Source organism: Oncorhynchus kisutch, linkage group LG17 (assembly GCF_002021735.2).
Source record: "Oncorhynchus kisutch isolate 150728-3 linkage group LG17, Okis_V2, whole genome shotgun sequence".
NCBI classification, from domain to species: domain Eukaryota; kingdom Metazoa; phylum Chordata; class Actinopteri; order Salmoniformes; family Salmonidae; genus Oncorhynchus; species Oncorhynchus kisutch.
The window spans coordinates 72,060,660-72,083,564 of record NC_034190.2 but is presented as its reverse complement, the minus strand read 5'-3'; the positions used below and the strand labels follow the sequence as shown (position 1 = coordinate 72,083,564).

Below are 22,905 nucleotides of genomic sequence, written 5' to 3'. Positions count from 1 at the left end.
CTTTTAAACAAAAATCATTGATTCCAAAGGTAAAACATAGAAATCTAAGCACAAGGACTACTTAATTTCCACTGTACATAGTTTTTTTTTTAACAGTGCAGATTTAAAGTTTGGTAACAGAATGATAGTAAAATCTGTTTGTGACCACATTTTCCAAAAACGTTTAAATATACAGTTGAAGTCAGAAGTTTACATACACCTTAGCCAAATACTCAGTTTTTCACAATTCCTGACATTTAATCCTAGTAAAAAAAATCCCTGTCTTAGGTCAGTTAGGAGCACCACTAAGAATGTGAAATGTCAGAATAGAGAGAATTAATTATTTCAGCTTTTATTTCATTCATCACATTCCCAGTGGGTCAGAAGTTTACATACACTCAATTAGTATTTGTTAGCATTGCCTTCAAAATGGTTTAACTTGGGTCAAAATGTTTTGGGTAGCCTTCCACTAGCTTCCCACAATAAGTTGGGTGAATTTTGGCCCATTCCTCCTGACAGAGCTGGTGTAACTGAGTCAGGTTATGATGCCTCCTTGCTCTCACACGCTTTTTCAGTTCAGTTCAGGATTGATGGCCACAAATACCTTTACTTTATTGTCCGTAAGCCTTTCGGTCACAACTTTGGAAGTATGCCTGGTGTCATTGTCCATTTGGAAGACCCATTTGCGACCAAGCTTTAACTTCCTGACTGATGTCTTGAGATATTGCTTCCCATCATTTTCCTACCGCATAATGCCATTATTTTGTGAAGTGCACCAGTCCCTCCTGCAGCAAAGCACCCCCACAATGATGCTGCCACCCCCGTGCTTCACGGTTGGGATGTTGTTCTATAGCTTGCAAGCCTCCCCCTTTTTACTCCAAACAAAACAATGGTCATTATGGCCAAACCGTTCAATTTTGTTTCATCAGACCAGAAGACATTTCTCCAAAAAAGTACTCTTTGTCCTCATGGGCAGTTGCAAAAACTGTAGTCTGGCTTTTTTGGAGGAGTAAAACGAGTCCTAACATAATTTGAAAGGCCGCTCAGCAAGGAAGAAGCCACTGCTCCAAAACCGACATAAAAGACAGACTAGGGTTTGCAAAAATGTTCCCTGGTCTGATGAAACAAAAAAATAGAATGGTTTGGCCATAATGATCATTGTTATGTTTGGAGGAAAAAGGGGAGGCTTGCAAATCGAAGAACACCATCCCAACCATGAAGCACAGGGGAGGCAGCATCATGTTGTGGGGGTGCTTTGCTGCAGGAGGGACTGGTGCACTTCACAAAATAGATGGCATCATACTTTTCCTACTTCATGTGGATATATTGAAGCAAAATCTCAAGACCAGTCAGGAAGTTAAAGCTTGGTCACAAATGGGTCTTTCAAATGGACAATGACCCCAAGCATACTTCCAAAGTTGTGGCAAAATGGCTTAAGGACAGCAAAGTCAAGGTATTGGAGTGGCCATCACAAAGGCCTGACCTCAATCCTATAGAAAATTTGTGGGCAGAACTGAAAAAGCGTGTGCGAGCAAGGAGGCCTTACAAACCTGTCTCAGTTAAAATTCACCGAACTTATTGTGGGAAGCTTGTGGATGGCTACCCAGAAACATTTAACCCAAGTTAAACAATTTAAAGGCAATGCTACCAAATACTAAATTGAGTATATGTAAACTTCTGATCCACTGGGAATGTGATGAATGAAATAAAAGCTGAAATCAATCACTACTATTATTCTGACATCACATTCTTAAAATAAAGTGGTGATCCTAACTGACCTAGGACAGGTCATTTTTAAGATTAAATGTCAGGAAATGTGAAAAGCCTTTTCACATTTGAAGTCTGGTTTTCAAGCACTTTAGAGATCACCATTGGATCTAAAGTTAGTGTTAAATCCAAACAAAACGCATGCATTTTTCCAAGGCCCCATAAATCAGATTTCAATTAATTGTAATGACTAGTTTGAACGGTACACAAATTGAGAGAGTTCCTACAAATATCTTGATGATAAACTGTCATTTAAAAAAAATGTCACAGCTGGTGAAGGCGAAGTGCAATGTTGGTTTATTTTACAGAAACAAAAAGATGTCTGACTTTTGTTAATAGGAAGGAAATTGTCCAGGCCATTTTAGATTATGGGGATATGAACTGACCAAGGGGAACCAGTACAGAGTACTGATCAGAATCCTCTGTTGATAAATGGGTCCGTTTTTTCTTAATGTTTGTCATTTTGTTTATTGTATGCATTTAAATGTATTCCTGCAGGGCTCATCTGTAAAAGAGACCCTGGTCTCAGAACGACTTCCCAGTCATAATAAAAGTTTAAATAAATAAAAAATATCCTTCCACAACCATAAGACCCACCAATAATTGAATAATTTTATCAAAAGTTTAACCTGCTTTTTTACGACAATCACTGAGTCTAAGAAAAAGCATTTTTATTTTTGTATTTAACCTGAACCACGCATAATACACATTCACTAATAATAACTAACTTTTTGTAGCAGGCATTATAAGAGAATGTACACAAATTAACTCAAATCTCTCAAGCACAAGCCCACATTCTAGTGAGGAGCCAGCTAATCTTTATATTTCAAGTTTAGCCAACTTGGATCCATTTGCTAGAAAACAAGGTAGAACAGATGAATTGTTATGAACACACACTTGTCTGCGGACGACACAACAGTGGTAGGCTTGATTACCAACAACGACGAGACGGCCTACAGGGAGGAGGTGAGGGCCCTCGGAGTGTGGTGTCAGGAAAATAACCTCACACTCAACGTCAACAAAACTAAGGAGATGATTGTGGACTTCAGGAAACAGCAGAGGGAACACCCCCCTATCCACATCGATGGAACAGTAGTGGAGAGGGTAGCAAGTTTTAAGTTCCTCGGCATACACAGACAAACTGAATTGGTCCACTCACACAGACAGCATCGTGAAGAAGGCGCAGCAGCGCCTCTTCAACCTCAGGAGGCTGAAGAAATTCGGCTTGTCACCAAAAGCACTCACAAACTTCTACAGATGCACAATCGAGAGCATCCTGGCGGGCTGTATCACCGCCTGGTATGGCAACTGCACCGCCCTCAACCGTAAGGCTCTCCAGAGGGTAGTGAGGTCTGCACAACGCATCACCGGGGGCAAACTACCTGCCCTCCAGGACACCTACACCACCCGATGCTACAGGAAGGCCATAAAGATCATCAAGGACATCAACCACCCGAGCCACTGCCTGTTCACCCCGCTGTCATCCAGAAGGCGAGGTCAGTACAGGTGCATCAAAGCTGGGACCGAGAGACTGAAAAACAGCTTCCATCTCAAGGCCATCAGACTGTTAAACAGCCACCACTAACATTGAGTGGCTACTGCCAACACACTGTCAATGCCACTGACTCTACTCCAGCCACTTTAATCATGGGAATTGATGGGAAATGTAAATATATCACTAGCCACTTTAAACAATGCTACCTTATATAATGTTACTTACCCTACATTATTCATCTCATATGCATACGTAGATACTGTACTCTATATCATCGACTGCATCCTTATGTAATACATGTATCACTAGCCACTTTAACTATGCCACTTGGTTTACATACTCATCTCATATGTATATACTGTACTCGATATCATCTACTGTATCTTGCTTATGCTGCTCTGTACCATCACTCATTCATATATCCTTATGTACATATTAGATTACTTGTTCGTTATTACTGCATTGTCAGAACTAGAAGCACAAGCATTTCACTACACTCGCATTAACATCTGCTAACCATGTGTATGTGACAAATAAAATTTGATTTGAAAATTTGATTAGATTTTTCACATTTTGTTACATTACAGCCTTATTCTGAAATTTATTACATTGTGTGTAGATCGATGAGGGAGGAAAAAAACCAATGACAAAGCAAAAACAAGTTCACATTTTAGCTAATTTATAAATATAAAAACTGAAATATCACATTTAAATAAGTATTCAGACCCTTTACTCAGTACTTTGTTGATGAAGCACCATTGGCAGCAATTACAGCCACGAGTCATCTTGGGTATGACTCTACAATCTTGACAAATGTATTTGGGGAGTTTCTCCCATTCTTCTCTGCAGATCCTCTCAAGCTCTCAGGTTGGATGGGTAGCGTTGCTGCACAGATATTTTCAGATCTCTCCAGAGATGTTCGACTGGGCTCTGGCTGGACTACAAGGACATTGAGACTTGTCTCGAAGCCAGTCCTGCGTTGCCTTGGCTGTGTGCTTAGGGTCGTTGTCCTGTTGGAAGGTGAACCTTTGTCCCAGTCTGAAGTCCTGAATGCTCTGGAGCATGTTTTCAAGGATCTCTGTACTTTGCTCCGTTCATCATTCCCTCGATCCTGACTAGTCTCACAATCCCTGCTGCTGAAAAACATCTTGTTTTCATCAGACCAGAGAATCTTGTTTCTTATGGTCTGAGAGTCTTTAGGTGCCTTTTGGCAAACTCCAAGCGGGCTGTCATGTGCCTTTTACTGAGGAGTGGCTTCCGTCTGGCCACTCTGCCAGAAAGGCCTGATTGGTGGAGTGCTGCAGAGATGGTTGTCCTTCTGGAAGGTTCTCCCATCTCCACAGAGGAACGCTGTCAGAGTGACCATTGGGTTCTTGGTCACCTCCCTGACCAAGGCCTTTCTCTCCATCAATTGTTCAGTTTGGCCAGGCGGCCAGCTTTAGGAAGAGTCCTTGTGGTTCCAAACTTCTTCCATTTAAGAATGATCAAGGCCACTGTGTTCTTGGGGACATCCAATGCTTCAGAATTTTTTTGGTACCCTTCCCCAGATCGAGGCCTCGACACGGATAACTTCTCTATTAAAAGTAAAATAATGCCTCAATGTGTATCGGTGTCCATATGACCGATTCTGTTGGACCAAACCACAAATAGCGAGTTAAAACCGCTTGTCAGAGAGGAAGAAGTGATCTCTTCGTTGTTGTGAGTGGCAGGGTGAGGGGCTTTGTGTGTGAGTGAGTGAGCGAGTGAGCGAGTGAGCGAGTGAGCGAGTGAGCGAGAGAGAGAGAAAGAAATGGTAAGGTGCACACAGCCTACAGTCATTAAACAAAGCACAGAAGGAGCCAAGGAGACAAGACCAAAAACAAAATGAGAAAAAGCAGCCAAATGCAGATTTTTTTTATTGATTTTTTTTAACTTGATTCTTACAATAAAGGCATTTGGAATAGCACAAAAACACATTTGAATTCATCTAATTCATTTGACGTATCACCGAGCCCTAGTTTTGATGTATTTCTAATTAACTCTGTGTTTAATATGTTCTCATGGTCCTCTACCACACCATGTTTAACATGTTATCTCATGGTCCTCTACCACTCAATGTTCTGCTAGATGTTTTCTAAGACCCCCTTTCTATCCATTTGATCAGAAAGCAAAGCCTTAGCTTATTCCTACCTTTTAAGATGCAATTGTTGAAAAATGTATATGCCCTAATAAAAAATATATGACAGCTTTCATTTGACACAAAATTGTATGCGCTCCTAAGTTAACGTTCTGACAAAAAAATGTGCCGAACTCCCGACAGATTGAGAGAAAAAAAAAGGGTGCTGAAACACCACACAGTAAGAAACAGGAATCCTGCCCGTTCAGGAGGAAGTATTCCGACTGCTACTTGCAGAGACAGGCCTGTGTTGCCTTCTATAGACAGGTTGGTTGTTTAGCAACAAAACCAACACTTTTGCAACTACTGTATATGGCAAAATAGACAGGGTTGGCTTAGATTGTTGACAACATGTAGTAAACTAAAATTTGTTGACACCATGTAGTAAACTATATTTGTTGACAACATGTCGTAAACTATATTTCATGCAACATTTTTACAATGAGCACTAGTTCTCAGTGACTTTTAGCATAGCATTGACTTTAGTCAAAACAAGACATGGCATCAAGAATAAGATAAAACTAGCTGAAACTAGCCACCTACGACTCCCCACATGGCAGCTTCTTGTCATTGTTGCTAGCCATCTGACCTGTCAGAATCACAACACACAGACTTCTGCCCCATTGAAGCGTGTGCATCATTTTTGTGACACTGTCAGGTGGTATTACACATTTTGTATTGTAGATATGTAGTGGTGTAATAATCTTATATGATGTACTGTTTTATATGTAATGTAAGTGCCTTAATGTGTTTGGACCCCAGGAAAAGTAGCTACTGCCTTGGCAGCAGCTAACCGGGATCCCTAATAAATACAAACACAAACATGCCAAGTGACACTGCTTAGAGCGCAGCAGCCCATCCACTGACTCCAAACACAGATATAGTGATGCAGATGAAAACTTTGCACCCTGGTCTTAGTGGTGCTTTCACATCAAATGAGCATGTGCCATTCAGAAACAATGCAACATGCCTTGGCACAGGCTGGCAAGGAAGCCCTTTCCACAAGAGACACTATATAGAGAGCAACCCTCCCTTAAACAAAATCGGCAAAAATTGTTAAATCTTCTCAAACATTTATAGGACAAGCCATTTGTAAACAGATCTATTGAAGACACATTCATCCCAATCCAACAACAGTACATCAACTACCCGCCACCCATGTGGTGCAAAAAAGGGGTTGACTGTGTGTGTTCTTTCCCGCAGAGGAGAAAATTGCTATCAGACATGCAATTTAAAAGTCCATACTTAAACCACCAGTTAAAAAGGGACAAACAACTGCTATTGCCTTCTTCAGCTTGTTGATATAAAGAATCCTTTCATTTAAATGGCATAGCTGTAAGTGCAGTGGGACTACTCTCTGAAATCCTCACAGAAATCAAAACACTTATTCGCTGACTCAAAATATGGTTATTGTCAGCCTTAGGGCTCTAATGTTCATAAATAGCCATTTGAATGGGGTGGTATGTGTGTTTTTATTTATATAGGGACACTGAGGTAAACATTACATCCAATGTCTACTAACCTAAAGATGCACCATGTGTCAGAGCTCAGGTTATCCCCTTGTAATTATCCACTATGTTCTGAAGAGCAGGGAAGCCACAAGGCCAATTTAACAGGGTGTGGTTCTCTCCAAGACCATGGAGAACGGTGGTTTACAATTAAGTCACCACGATGACCTTGGACGAGTTTGAAATCCATTACCCACTTTACCTAATTAAAACAACTTTAATCCAAATCAAACCATCTAATCTATACACCATTAATCCAAGATGGCGTAGCAGTCAGACGTCTTTTGTCCTCTAAAACTCAACTTTAAAACACTCTCCTGCAACCCGCCTCACCCAATGCGGATCTGTTTATTTCTAAAGTATTATTCACCACGAATTCGGAATCCCCCAACAGAAGCTAGCCAGCTCACTAGCTAATAGTCAGCTAACCACTGCTAGCGGTCATCAGCTAACCTTTAGCTCGGAAAGCTCTTGCCAGTTTGTACAACGTGACTCAAACCAGAGCATACCGGACCTATTTTCTCTCCATATCCCCGGATTTCTACTGCAAGCTCTGGACAATTTCACCTGGATCTTCGCAGCTAGCTAGCTGCTATCCAAGTACTGGCTAACGTCGGTCCCGGAGCAAGCAACAATTAGCCTGGAGCTAGCGCATGCTAGGCCCTTTCTCCCAGCTAGCTAAAAGTGGCCCATCAGCCACTCCTGGGCTACAATACCCGGACCCCTTCTACTGCCGGTACGGGGCACGGAACCCCGCCGATCCTTTACGACTGGACTAAGATGGAATCTGCTCGAGGGGGTACCCAACTGGCCTCTACATCGCGACCCGCCCTGAATGCCCATCCGATAGCAGAGGCTCGCTAGCTGTCTAGAGTAGAGGTCCACAGATTATGATGTTTTTTTTCAACGCCGATACCGATTATTGGAGGACCAAAAAAGCCGTTACCGATTAATCGATCAATCAATTTTTTATTTATTTATTTGTAATAATGACAATTACAACAATACTGAATGAACACTTGTTTTAACTTAATATAATACATCAATAAAATCAATTTAGCCTCAAATAAATAATGAAACATGTTTAATTTTGTTTAAATAATGCAAAAACAAAGTAATTGAGAAGAAAGTAAAAGTGCAATATGTGCTATGTAAGAAAGCTAATGTTTCAGTTCCTTGATCAGAACATGAGACAATATGAAAGCTGGTGGTTCCTTTTAACATGAGTCTTCAATATTCCCAGGTAAGACGTTTTAGGTTATAGTTATTATAGGAATTATAGGACTATTTCCCTCTATACCATTTTTATTTCATTAACCTTTGACTATTGGATATTCTTATAGGCACATGCCAGTGTAACAGTATAGCTTCCGTCCCTCTCCTCGCTCCTCCCTGGGCTCGAACCAGCAACACAACGACAATTAGCGCGTGCTAACTAGCTAGCCATTTCCCTTTAGTTACACGAGCCTCATCTCGGGAGTTGATAGGCTTGAAATCATAAACAGCGCAATGCTTGACGCACAATGAAGAGCTGCTGGCAAAACGCACAAAGGTGCTGTTTGAATGAATGTTTATGTGCCTGCTTCTGCCTAACCACCACTCAGTCAGATACTTAGATACTTGTATGCTCAGTCAGATTATATGCAATGCAGGACACGCTAGATAATATCTAGTAATATCATCAACCATGTGTAGTTAACTAGTGATTATGATTGATTGTTTTTTATAAGATAAGTTTAATGCTAGCTAGAAACTTACCTTGGCTTACTGCATTCGCGTAACAGACTCCTTGTGGAGTGCAACAAGAGAGAGGCAGGTCGTTATTGCATTGGACTAGTTAACTGTAAGGTTGCAAGATTGGATCCCACGAGCTGACAAGGTGAAAATCTGTCGTTCTGCCCCTGAACAAGGCAGTTAACCCACCGTTCCTAGGCCATCAATGAAAATAAGAATGTGTTCTTAACTGACTTGCCTAGTTAAATAAAAAGGTGTGTGTGTGTATGTATATTTTTTTTTATCTGCAAATCGGCGCCCAAAAATACCAATTTCCGATCATTATGAAAACTTGAAATCGGCCCTAATTAAATCGGCCATTCCGATTAATCGGTCGACCTCTAGTCGAGAGCATATTGGACTGTTAGCTGTATAGATCCATCTGCCAATTTCTTGGGCCACTATACCTATTTTGCCAATTGGACTTGGACCTCTCTGCTACTCGGAACCCAACTTATCCATCACGACTTGTCTGTCGACGTCACCACACGCGTCGAGAAGTCCCTCAAAGGCCCTTCTGCTAGTTTGCTATCCCCGACCTGCTAGCTGTCTGAATCCCTGCGTCTCCAGCCAGATCACCCGGCTACGCATGCCTCTCCCTAATATCAATATGCCCTGTCCATTACTGTCCTGGTTAGTGATTATCGTCTTATTTCACTATAGAGCCTCTAGCCCTGCTCAATATGCCTTAACCTAACATGTAGTTCCACCTCACACATATGCGGTGAGATCACCTGGTTTAAATATCTCTATCATTACTCAATGTCTAGTTTTACACTAATGTACTCACATCCTACCACACAACTGTCTGTACATTACACCTTGAATCTATTCTCTCACGCCCAGAAACCTGCTCCTTTTACTCTCTGCTCTGAACGCACTAAACGACCAGTCCTGATAGCCTTTAGCCGTACCCTCATCCCACCCTCCTCTGTTCCTCTCCTGGACACCATATGTGAATTGATTGCGCCCCCCCCCCATCTATCTTCAGAGCTCGTGCTGCTAGGTGACCTAAACTGTGACATGCTTAACATCCCAGCCACCCTTCAATCTAAGCTTGATGCCCTCAATCTCACACAAATTATCAATGAACCCACCGGGTACAACCCCAACCTCAAACGACCACCCCTCATCACTGTCAAACGCTCCCTAAAACACTTCAGCAAGGAGGCCTTTCTAATCGACCTGGCCCGGGTATCCTGGAAGGATATTGACCTCATCCTGTCAGTAGAGGATGCCTAGTTATTCTTGAAAAGTGCCTTCCTCATCTTAAATAAGCATGCCCCATTAAAAAAATTTAGAACCAGGAACAGCTGCAGCTGTACATAGTCCATCTAATTAGCCCACCCTATCTACCTACCTCATCCCCATAAGGTTATTTTATTTTATTTACTTTTCTGCTCTTTTGCACACCAGTATCTCTACTTGCACATCATCATCTGCTCATTTATCACTCCCGTGTTAATCTGCTAAATAGTAACTATTCGCTCCTATGGCCTATTGCCTACCTCCTCATGCCTTTTGCACACACTGTATATAGACTTTATTTTTTTCTACTGTGTCATTGATTTGTTTATTGTGTTACTGGCTTCTTTATTGTTTACGCCATGTATAACTCTGTTGTTGTCTGTGTCACACTGCTTTGCTTTATCTTGGCCAGGTCGCAGTTGCAAATGAGAACTTGTTCTCAACTAGCCTACCTGGTTAAATAAAGGTGAAATAAAAATAAAGATATTGCCCTTGGTTCTCTCCAGACCTGACTGCCCTTGACCAGGACAAAAACATCCTGTGGCGTTCTGCATTAGCATCGAACAGCCCCCGTGATATGCAACTTTTCAGGGAAGTTAGGAACAAATACACACAGGCAGTTAGGAAAGCTAAGGCTAGCATTTTCAAGTAGAAATTTGCATCATGTAGCACAAACTCCAAAAAGTTCTGGGACACTAAAGTCCATGGATAACAAGAGCACCTCCTCCCAGCTGCCTACTGCACTGAAGATAGGAAACACTGTCACCACCGATAAATCTACTATAATTAAGAATTTCAATAAGCTTTTCTCTATGGCTGGCCATGCTTTCCACCTGGCTACCCCTACCCCGGTCAACAGCAACTCGCCCAAACCTACCCCACTTCTCCTTCACCCAAATAGCTGATGTTCTGAAAGAGCTGTAAAACCTGGACTCCTACAAATCAGCCAGGATAGACAATCTGGACCCCCTCACTCTAAATTTATCTGCCGAAATTGTTGCAATCCCTATTACTAGCCTGTTCAACCTTTCTTTCGTATCATCTGAGATTGCCATAGATTGGAAAGCTGCCGCGGTCATCCCCCTCTTCAAAGGGGGAGACACTCTAGGCCCAAACTGCTACAGACCTATATATCAATTCTATCCTGCCTTTCTAAGGCTTTCGACACAGTCAATCACAACATTCTTATTACCAGACTCAACTGCCTTGGTTTCTCAAATGACTGCCTCACCTGGTTCACCAACTACTTCTCTGATAGAGTTTAGTATGTCAAATCTGAGGGCCTGTTGTCCGGACCTCTGGCAGTCTCTATGGGGGTGCCAAAGGGTTTAATTCTCGGGCCGACTCGCTTCTCTGTATACATCAATGATGTCGCTCTTACTGCTGGTGACTTGTTGATCCACCTCTACGCATACGACACCATTCTGTATTCCTCTGGCCCTACTTTGGACACTGTGTTAACTACCCTCCAGATGAGCTTCAATGGCATACAACTCCCCTTCCGTGGCCTCCAACTGCTCTGAAATGCAAGTAAAACTAAATGCATGCTCTTCAACCAATCGCTGCCCGCACCTGCCCGCCCTTCCAGCAACACTACTCTGGACGGTTCTGACTTAGAATATGTGGACAACTACAAATACCTAGGTGTCTGGTTAGACTGTAAACTCTCCTTCCAGACTGACATTAAACATCTCCAATCCAAAATGAAATCTAGAATCGGCATTCCTATTTCACAACAAAGCATCCTTCACTCATGCTGCCAAACATACCCTCGTAAAACTGACTATCCAACTGATCCTCGACTTTGGCGATGTCATTTACAAAATAGCCTCCAACACTCTACTCAACAAATTGGATGCAGTCTATCACAGTGCCATCCGTTTTGTCACCAAAGCCCCATATACTACCCACCACTGCGACCTGTACCCTCTCATTGGCTGGCCTTCACTTCATACTCGTCGCCAAACCCACTGGCTCCATGTCATCTACAAGTCTCTGCTAGGTAAAGCCCCAGCCCACCTCAGCTCACTGGTCACCACAGCAGCACGCACCCGTAGCACGCACTCCAGCAGGTATATCTCACTGGTCACCCCCAAAGCCAATTCTTCCTTTGGCCGCCTCACCTTCGAGTTCTCTGCTGCCTGGAATTGGAACAAACTGCAATTTGTTTTTACAAAGTTTTACAACAAAAAAGGGTCTCAAAACAAGAGACTCTTACCTCCCACACTAGCTTAAAGCACCAGCTGTCAGAGCAGCTCATAGATCACTGCACCTGTAAATAGCTCATCTGTAAAGAGCCCATCCAATCTACCTCATCCCCGTACTGTATTGATTTATCTTGCTCCTTTGCACCCCAGTATCTCTACTAGAGGTCGACTGACTAATCGGAATGGCCGATTAATTAGGGCAGATTTAACAATCGGAAATCTGTATTTTTGGGGGCCGATTTGCAGATTTTAAACAATTTAAACATTTTGGACTCCTGGCAATACTAAAGTGCCTATAAGAACATCCAATAGTCAAAAGGTTAATGAAATACAAATGGTAGAGAGGGAAATAGTCCTATAATAACTACAACCTAAAACTTTCATATGTTCTCATGTTCTGAGCAAGGAACTTAAACGTTAGCTTTCTTACATGGCACATATTGCACTTTTACTTTCTTCTCCAACACTTTGTTTTTGCATTATTTAAACCAAATTGAACATGTTTCATTATTTATTTGAGGCTAAATTGATTTTATTGATGTATTATATTAAGTTAAAAATAAGTCTTCATTCAGTATTGTCATTAATTGTCATTATTACAAATAAATAAATAAAAAAATTGGCCGATTAATCGATATCGGCTTTTTAGGTCCTCCAATAGTCGGTATCGAAGTTGAAAAATCATAATCGGTCGACCTCTAATCTCTACTTGCACATTCATCTTCTGCACATTCTACCATTCCAGTGTTTAATTGCTATATTGTAATTACTTCACCACCATGGCCTATTTATTGCCTTACCCCTCTTATCCTACCTCATTTGCACATGTTGTATATAGATTATCTACTGTATTATTGATTGTGTTTGTTTATTCCATGTGTAACTGTTGTTGTATGTGTCGAACTGCTGTGCTTCGTCTTGACCAGGTCGCAGTTGCAAATGATAACTTGTTCTCAACTAGGCTACCTGGCTAAATAAAAGGTGAAATAAAATTAAAAATTAAAATACCAAAACGAAGACAGAATGTTCAGCTGGAACGACAGCACAAGCCCTACATGAATCCAATCCACACATTCAGTTGAATCGTTCCAATATTGTTCTATATTGAGATAGATCATTCAATGACTGAATTCATAGACCTCAAATGTGCCTATACCGTCCACTCTGATTAGAGCAATGTCTGATAACTGCATCTTAAAACCCAATAGTCTTGTCGATGCTATCAAATGACACATGTCCCAGCTGACAAAGAGGTTCAGTGTCTCCAGCTCCCTGAGGGTAAAAAGCAGTGTCTCTGTGCCACCTGTAACTCAAACTCGAGATCCCCCAGCAACAGGTCTGGGTCTCTGAAGAACAGCCCAGCTAAAATGAGGCTAATAAGACCTGCAAGACAGGGTGAGGGTGAGACCGGACAACACCAACAGGACAACAGCTTTGGTTGCCATTCCCTCCCATGTGTTTTAAAGAGTACTTTGTAAAATAATGAGGGATGATAGGAAAATATATGCAACGATCGAGGGGGGGTTAGCGTCCAGCTGTGAGAGCAGGTTTATGGCCATGACTTCATCTGTCGATTCAGCTGTGAATGTGAACACGTTCACATGACTCAAGGTAAGGGGCTGGTTGGTCCCTAGTGTAAAACCATGCCACATTTGCCACAATAGTAGGTCAAATCAAATCAAATTTATTTATATAGCCCTTCGTACATCAGCTGATATCTCAAAGTGCTGTACAGAAACCCAGCCTAAAACCCCAAACAGCAAGCAATGCAGGTGTAGAAGCACGGAAAACATAGGTAAGCTACATCAGTCGTATCAATCTTATCGGTGTTCTGAAATAGTCAACACCCGAATTGTAAATTTGTTTTCCCACAGTGGGCAACTGTCCATGTACTTAGATGGCAAACTAAACATATTTTTTAAACTGTCAAAACATTCTCCATGCAGTTTCACAGACCAATCTTGAGTAGTAAAAATGGACACACTGGTAGTCACAGACTTTTCACGCTCTGGAACAGATGAGTATCATGCAAAGATAAAGCAATGAGTTCAAAGTCACACTCACCTACCCATGGGGCAATCCTTTCCTGCTATGGAAGAGGAGATAAAGAAAAAAAACTGAACAAACACCACAAGATGATGCAGACCACAGCGGCAGGAAGTGTCAGGAAAGTAAAAGGAGGAAAAGTAAAAGGAAATCACAGAAGAAAAAGTAGAATGTCTCCAAAGGAGGATATTGAAACCAAAACGAGCCAGGAGCCCCTAAACACACCAGACAGAAATCTGCACCCAGATTAAACCAGGCTAAAGAAGATTAAACCAGGCTGTGTGTTTAAAGCAGCCTTTCCCAAACAGGTGCACTTTTAGGTTTTTGCCCTAGCACTTAACAGCCGATTCAAATAATCAACTCATCCTCAAGTTTTGAGTTACGGCAAAAACCAAAATGTGCACCCCTTGGAGTTAGCAGGACTGAGTTTGGGACACGCTGGTTTAAATAACTTAAGAAAAGACCCATGGCATGGAACTCTGACAACCTCCCAACATACCTTCCAGGCTCTACCTCATACACTAAAACCACACCCAGCTACTGGTGGAGACTTCACTTGTCAAACAAACTACACACATAGGTATCATGAATTATGAGGGCTGTAATTATGTCCGTAATATCCTGTAGCCTATGTGTACATAATTCTATCCATAAGGAAGGCTGTTTCTTGTTGTGCTTGTGCACAGAGAGCCCAGACAAGACATCTGTTCCCAGATTAGACCAGTGTGTTTAAGAGCAGAGGCTTAAGACCTGGTGGCGTGGAACATTGAAGGTTTCCAGACTCAACCAATTAGGCTACAAAACTTCAAACCCAGTCACTTACTGAGACTATAATATACTGGCTGTACATCCTATAAGATGAAGGGTAAAAGAGGGCATTGTTGCAGAATAACTAGCGGACTGCTCGTTGCAGTATTGTGTGAAAATGCTTGTTGCAGAATTGTAATTGTAATTAATTAAAGAATATCTAGTAGACAAGACTGTCTGTTCCTAGGCCGTCATTGAAAATAACAATTTGTTCTTAACAGACTTGCCTACTTAAGTAAAGCTAAAAAAAAAACATTTCAAGTCAAGAATGCTGTCCAGTGCAATGTTTACCCTTCCCTCTGACGTGTGCTGGAGAGAAGGTGTGCTGGCAAGCCAAGGCAAAATGTTTGAAAAATGCTATCAATAACATTGTTGAATCTGGTTACTACAACCAGATTCAGATTCCTCTTTCAACAGTGTGGTTTCTCAGCAGATTTGTCATCTGGGTGCTTTCAAGTCCAAGACCAAAATAATTTGCCCATAGGACTCCAACTGTGATGATTTTGTTCTCTGGTCATTTCCCAACGACAGTCTTCAACTTGGGAAGGTGTTGGCTTGCCAGCCTTGGCAATCTAGTCAGCTCACAGACTGAACTGTGTCAAGCAAACACTTGGAGCTGGAGGTCAAGGTGACAATGTTCTTTTTTACCTGCCTTAACTCTTGGCCAAAGCTCTGCATCAGAGTCCGGCCCACATAATGTCTTCTCCGAGCAACTTATTGCAATCTCTGTAAGCACTACACACAGTCAGACATTATGGGCCAGTTTTCAAGACAAAGGTAAGGCCTAGTCCTGGAAAAAAATAATCTTCACGTGCAAGTCTCTTAAATACATCATCCTTTACATGAAATTGGCTAATGGAAGACTCCAGATCAGTCCAAGGAAATTATTCCACAAGGGAATAGAGGCCAAGATGGTCATAAATACCATATGAGTTCAAGGACACTGTGTGAGACCAAAGGATGGATAATACACTATATAATACACAAAAAGTATGTTGACACCCCTTCAAATTTGTGGATTCTGCTATTTCAGCCACACAAGTTGCTGACAGGTGTAATAAATTGAGCATACAGCCATGTAATCTCCAGAGACAAACATTGGCAGCTGAATGGCTCATACTGAAGACCTCGGTGACTTTCAATGTGGCACCAGGACCGCCAAGTGTTGAAGCGCATAGTGTGTAAAAATCCTCTGTCCTCAGTTGCAATACTCACTACAGAGTTCCAAACGGCCGCTGGGAGCAAGGTGAGCACAACTGTTCGTCGGAAGCTTCACACACAAGCCTAAGATCACCATGCGCAATGCCAAGCGTTGACTGGAGTGATGAAAGGTTGACGCCATTGGACTCTGGAGCAGTGGAAACACCTTGTCTGGTGTGATGAATCACGCTTCACCATCTGGAAGTCCGACGGATGAATCTGGGTTTGGCGGATGTCAGGAAAACGCTACCTGCCCCAATGCATAGTGCCAAATGTAAAGTTTGGTGGAGGAGGAATAATGGTCTGGGGCTGTTTTTCATGGTTAGGGCTAGGCCCCTTAGTTCCAGTGAAGGGAAATCTAAACGCTACAGCACACAATGACATTCTAGACCATTCTGTGTTTCTAACTTTGTGGCAACAGGTTGACAAGTCCCTTCCCTGTTTCAGCATGACAATGCCCCCCGTGCTCGAAGCGAGGTCCATACAGAAATGGTTTGTCGAGATCAGTGTGAAAGAACTGACCTGCACAGAGCCCTGACCTCAACCCCATCTCACACATTTGAGATTGGAACGTCAACTGTGGGCCTAATACCCTGACATCACTAATGCTCTTGTGGCTGAATGGAAGAATGTCCCAGCAGCAATGTTCCAACATCTAGTGGAAAGCCTTCCCAGAACAGTGGAGGCTGTTATAGCAGCAAAAGGGGAGGACCAACTCCATATTAATGTGCATGCTTTTGGAATGAATTGTTCGACAAGCATGTGTCCACATACTTTTGGTCACGTTGTGTATATGATAATGAATGATGAAGAGAGGAGAGAAAATATAACAGTGGCTGGTGTAGGACACTTACGGAGTCGTAGTCGGAGACGAAGCCAACTCCTTGGCGGTGACTTGTGCTGTAGAACTGAATTCATGGTCCACTTGTTTGGAACCATTTAAGTCCTGTTTTTGGTTCTTCGCCTGAAAACTCACCAACAACACCCCAGAGGAGAAGATCACCTATGGTTGGTCGTCTTCATGTCTGTTCTCAATGAATGGTAGATTCCGATGGTCTGGTCTTGAAGTTTGCATTTAACATTAATGTGCCATTTTATCACTCTCCATTTCGCCTAAAACCACTGTCTTCTTTTTTTGGAACGCCGTGCGTGCTCGTGTATTCTTTCTCTGTAAATAAGTTAGCTTGAGAGCACTGCAGTCAACCTGTTAAAAATCAATGCATTGAAATAAATCCAACCTTTCGTGAATAAACTAACCTGTCACACGGCTGACTCAGTCTCCACCAAAATGGAATAGGCTAATGGCTGACTGGTGCAGAATAGGTCTCACACAAGTAATAAACACCGCCTAAAGGTAAATTCTGCAATATGACAAAAGGACACGCTGTTATGGTTTACTCCACTATGCAGCAGTAACCTGTTGCTGCACGAAAATCATTATTTTCGACATCCACGTCCTAAATAGGCTTGAACTGTCCAACCACCGTAGCGTTCACCCCTCCCTCTCACCAGCTCACGATAATACTACTATTTATTTTAATCGTCTATTATACCATAGGTGAAAGAAGCACAGACTACTCTGTTGCAATTTTCGTCCATTGACTTCTTCTACATTGCATTCGCGCAAGTGAAGCAACTTGAAGTCGGCGACGTAATTCCCCGCCTAGTCTCACAGTCTGTCCCTCCGATTTTCAACCATCAAAAAAAAGTATTCCATTCATTCAGGCCACCTTCTCGTCTTTCCCTTTAGAAGTTGGTAGAATGTTGCAGCTAGGGGCGCCAAAGAGAGCATACGTCATTTGATTGTAGCATTGTTAACAAAGACAGTAGAGAAAAACATACAATGTTTCCCTTTAAACAATAAATCATGTTTCAATAATCAGATATTGTTAAATTGAATCAAACATTCCTTTAGATTTAATGGTCTCTATAGCAAGGGATACATTTTGATGTATGCAATTGTGCCTTGATTGATTGGCCCTTACTTGATTAGTCTAGTCACAGGGTACCCCAAACTCGGTCCTGGGGCCACGTTTCGGTTTTTGCCCTATAGCTCATCAAGCTTTGATTATTTGAATCAGCTGTGTAGTGCTAGTGTAACAGTATAATTTTAGACCGTCCCCTCGCCCATACCCGGGCACGAACCAGGGACCCTCTGCACACATCAACAACTGACACCCACGAAGCATCGTTACCCATCGCTCCACAAAAGCCGTGGCCCTTGCAGAGCAAGGGGAACCACTACTTCAAGGTCTCAGAGCAAGTGACGTCACCGATTGAAATGCTATTTAGCGCGCACCGCTAACTAAGCTAGCCGTTTCACATCCGTTACACTAGGGCAAAACCCAAAATATGCACCTATAAAATGGCGGCAAAAGAAATGACAGCAGTTTTACGGACGTCGAACCAATTGTGCTTTTATGTGTTTTTTTTCGTGTTATTTGTAACTTATTTTGTCTATAATGTTTCTGCCACCATATCTTACAGCAAAACATTACTTCTGGATATCAGGACAGAGATCACTCACCTCGGATTAGACAATGATTTTTTTCTTCAACAAGCAGGAAGCACAGAATATACTGCGAACACCAGACAAAGGCTGACATTCCCGTTAATGGCAAGAGAAAGAGACACAGGCACAGAGGACACAGAGCAGGGTGCCTCTTATTAAATCCTCTCTGGGATAGGGGGCTGTACGTCCGGATGAAAAGTGTGCACAAAGTAAACAGCCTGCTACTCAGGCCCGGAAGCTAGGATAAGCATATAATTTGTAGATTTGGATGGAAAACACTCTGAAGTTTCGAAAACTGTTAGCATAATGTCTGTGAGTACAACAGAACTGATTTGGCAGGCATAACCCCGAGCACAATCCATCCAGGGAATTTTTTTTTTGAGGTCACTGGGTTTTCCAATGTTTTTCTATGGGACCTGATTTAATAGGGCCCAGATTGCAGTTCCTATGGCTTCCACGAGATGTCAACAGTCTTTAGAAATTGTTCGATGTTTTTCTTTTGAGAAATTAAGAAGTAGGGCTGTTCTTTGTAGGTGTCACTCTGAAGGGCTTTAGACTTTTGTTGAGCGTGAACTGGAGCGCGCTTCACGTTGTTTTTATCCTGAATTAGAAATAGTTTATTCCGTCTTAAATTTGATCATTCATTTACATTTTAAGATACCTGAGGTTGGATTAGGAACGTTGTTTGAAATGTTTGGACCAAGTTTACAGGTAATTTATTAGATACTTTTTAGTCATGTTGGAACCGGTGTATTTCTGAATCAAACGCCCCAAATAATTGGACATTTTGGGGATATAAAGAAGGAATTTATCAAACAAAACGACCATTCATTGTGTTACTGAGACATTTGAGATTGCAAAAAGAAGATCTTCAAAGGTAAGGCATTTATTGTATGGCTATTTCTGACTTTTGGGTCGCACCTGCCTGGTTGAAATATGTTTTTCATGTGTTTGTATGCGGGGCACTGTCCTGAGATAATCACATGGTTTGCTTTCGCCGTAAAGCCTTTTTGAAATCTGACACAGCGGCTGGGTTAACAAGAAGTTAAGCCTTATTTTGATGTATTACACTTATATTTTTGTGAAGGTTGAAAATTTATATTTCTGTAGTTTGAATTTGGTGCGCTACAATTTCACTGGATGTTGTCAAATCAATCCCGCTAACGGGATTCGAGCGGGATTCACGCTTAAGGGATCCATATTGAGGATCCGGAGAAGGAGAGTGGGAAAGGTGCCTTTACCGTATATTACTCGCCAACGTATAATAATTGGACAATAAATTAGACAAGGTACGATCACGAATATCCTACCAACGGGACATCAAAAACTGTAACATCTTATGTTTCACGGAATCGTGGCTGAATGATGACATGGATATTCAGCTAGCAGGCTATAAAATGCACTGGCTAGAAAGAACAGCACACTAGTAAGATGAGTGGGGGCGGTCTGTGCATATTTGTAAACAACAGCTGGTGCACGAAATCTAAGGAAGTCTCTAGATTTTGCTCACCTGAGGTAGAGTATCTTTTGATAAACTGTAGACCACACTATTTGTCAAGAGAGTTTTCATCTATACTTTTCGTGGCTGTTTATCTGTTCACCACAGATGGACGCTGGCACTAAGACCTCACTCAGTCCACTGTATAAGGAAATAAGCAAACAGGAAACCGCTCACCCAGAGGCGGTGCTCCTAGTTGCCGGGAACTTTAATTAGGGTAAACTTAAAACAGTTTTACCTCAATTCCATCAACATGTTAAATGCGCAACCAGAGGGAGAAACATTCTAGATCACCTGTACTCCACACACAGAGACACGTACAAAGCTCTCCCTCGCCCTCCATTTGGTAAATCTGACCACAATTCTATCCTGCTGATTCCTAACAAGCACAAATTAAAGCACCAGTGACTCTGGCAATACAAAGGTGGTCAGATGAAGCAGATGCTAAACTACAGGACTGTTTTGCTATCACAGACTGGAACATGTTTCGGGATTCTTCTGATTGCATTGAGGAGTACACCACATCAGTCACCCTCACAGGGTAGCCTAGTGGTTAGAGCGTTGGACAAGTAACCGGAAGGTTGCAAGTTCAAATCCCCGAGCTGACAAGGTACAAATCTGTCGTTCTGCCCCTGAACAGGCAGTTAACCCACTGTTCCTAGGCCGTCATTGAAAATAAGAATATGTTCTTAACTGACTTGCCTAGTAAAATAAAGGTTATTTTTTATTTTTTAAGTGCATTGAGGACGTCGTCCCCACAGTGACTGTACGTACATACTCCAACCAGAAGCCATGGATTACAGGCAACATTTGCACTGAGCTAAAGGGTAGAGCTGCCTCTTTCAAGGTGTGGGACTCTAACCCGGAAGCTTATAAGAAATCCTGCAATGCCCCCCGACGAACCATCAAACAGGCAATACACCAATACAGGGCTAAGATTGAATCGTACTACACTGGCTCTGACGCTCGTCTTATGTGGCAGGACTTATAAACTATTACAGACTACAAAGGGAAGCACAGCCGCGAGCTGCCCAGTGACATGAGCTAAATCACTTCTATGCTTGTTTCGAGGCAAGCAACACTGAGGCATGCATGAGAGCGACTGTGTGATCACGCTCTCTGTAGCCTACGTGAGTAAGACCTTTAATCAGGTCAAGATTCACAAGGCCACTGGGACAGACAGATGTGTGCGTTGGGCATGTGCTGACCAATTGGCAGGTGTCTTCACTGAGCCTGATCACCGACAATGACGAGACAGCCTATAGGTAGGAGGTCAGAAACCTGGCTGGATGGTGCCAGAACAACCACCTCTCCCTCAACGTAACCAAGACTAAGGAGATGATTGTGGATTACAGGAAAAGGAGGACTGAGCACACCACCATTCTCATCAACGGGGTTATAGTGGAGCAGGTTGAGAGCTTCAAGTTCCTCGGTGTCCACATCACCAACAAACTAGAATGGTCCAAACACACCAAGACAGTCATAAAGAGGGCATGACAAAGCCTATTCCCCCTCAGGAAACCAAAAATATTTGGCATGGGTCCTCAGAACCTCAAAAGGTTCTACAGCTGCAACATCGAGAGCTTCCTGACTGGTTGCATCACTGCCTGGTACGGCAACTGCTCAGCTTCCGACCACAAGGCAAATCAAATCAAATCAAATGTTATTTGTCACATACACATGGTTAGCAGATGTTAATGCGAGTGTAGCGAAATGCTTGTGCTTCTAGTTCCAACAATGCAGTAATAACCAACAAGTAATCTAGCTAACAATTCCAAAATTACTACCTTATAGACACAAGTGTAAGGGGATAAAGAATATGTACATAAAGATATATGAATGAGTGATGGTACAGAGCGGCATAGGCAAGATACAGTAGATGGTATTGAGTACAGTATATACATATGAGATGAGTATGTAAACAAAGTGGCATAGTTAAAGTGGCTAGTGCTACATGTATTACATACAGATGCAGTAGATGATATAGAGTACAGTATATACATATACATATGAGATGAATAATATAGGGTATGTAAACATTATATTAGGTAGCATTGTTTGTAAGATTACTGTTGTTACACCAGTCAGCAGTGCGTCTTACGAGTGAAGCTTCTCAGCTTTAAAACTCACTTTAGGACAACAATGGTTGATGACAGGTTAAGTCAACTCGGAATTCTCAGTGTTGAGTCAAGGAGGGCATGATCCCTCAACATGGATGAGTTTGAAACATTTTGCCAGTTCTCACCAGATCCTCAGAATTATGCTGTTTTAAATCTACCTAGGATAATTTGGCACTTAGGCAGTCCCTCTGGTCATGATTAAAAACTGCACTGTATGCTAGCTAGAAAACTGAAATTCAATAATCATAAATCCAAAGGGTATCATGTCACACAGATTTAATTTGGTCCTGATTAGGTCAATTCCCAAACTTTTCTTTGCTGTTAGTTAACATATGAGCATAAATATGATACTGTAAGTTTAATATTGATGCGCACCAAATGTATTTCTATTTTTCAAGACCATTTCTGCTTGATACCTGGTATGTCAAATTGCAGTGTGTTTTTTTGTAAATGTACTTTTTTGTAAATAAAGAATGCAATTTACACTACTGTTCAAAAGTTTGGGGTCAGATAGAAATGTCCTTGTTTTTGAAAGAAAAGCTAATATTTTGTCCATTAAAATAACATCAAATTGATAAGAAATACAGTGT

At 42.0% G+C, this 22,905-nt stretch overlaps 1 protein-coding gene across 2 annotated transcripts in view; it reads right to left on the bottom strand.

The window, feature by feature from the left end:
* LOC109908246 (pleckstrin homology domain-containing family G member 5) overlaps positions 1–17,911 on the bottom strand; it is a 120,339-nt gene extending 102,428 nt beyond the window's left edge. The window contains exons 1-2 of one of the 2 annotated variants that reach the window (XM_031794539.1): positions 17,443–17,911; positions 17,040–17,353 (exon numbers count right to left, since the gene is read on the bottom strand). In XM_031794539.1, the coding sequence (XP_031650399.1) occupies positions 17,040–17,124 (85 nt within the window). In that variant the 5' untranslated portion in view covers positions 17,125–17,353; positions 17,443–17,911. Of the gene's footprint in view, positions 1–17,039 lie in introns of both variants that reach the window. The other variant, XM_031794538.1, reaches the window with a different exon arrangement.
* Positions 17,912–22,905: the final 4,994 nt, after the last annotated feature.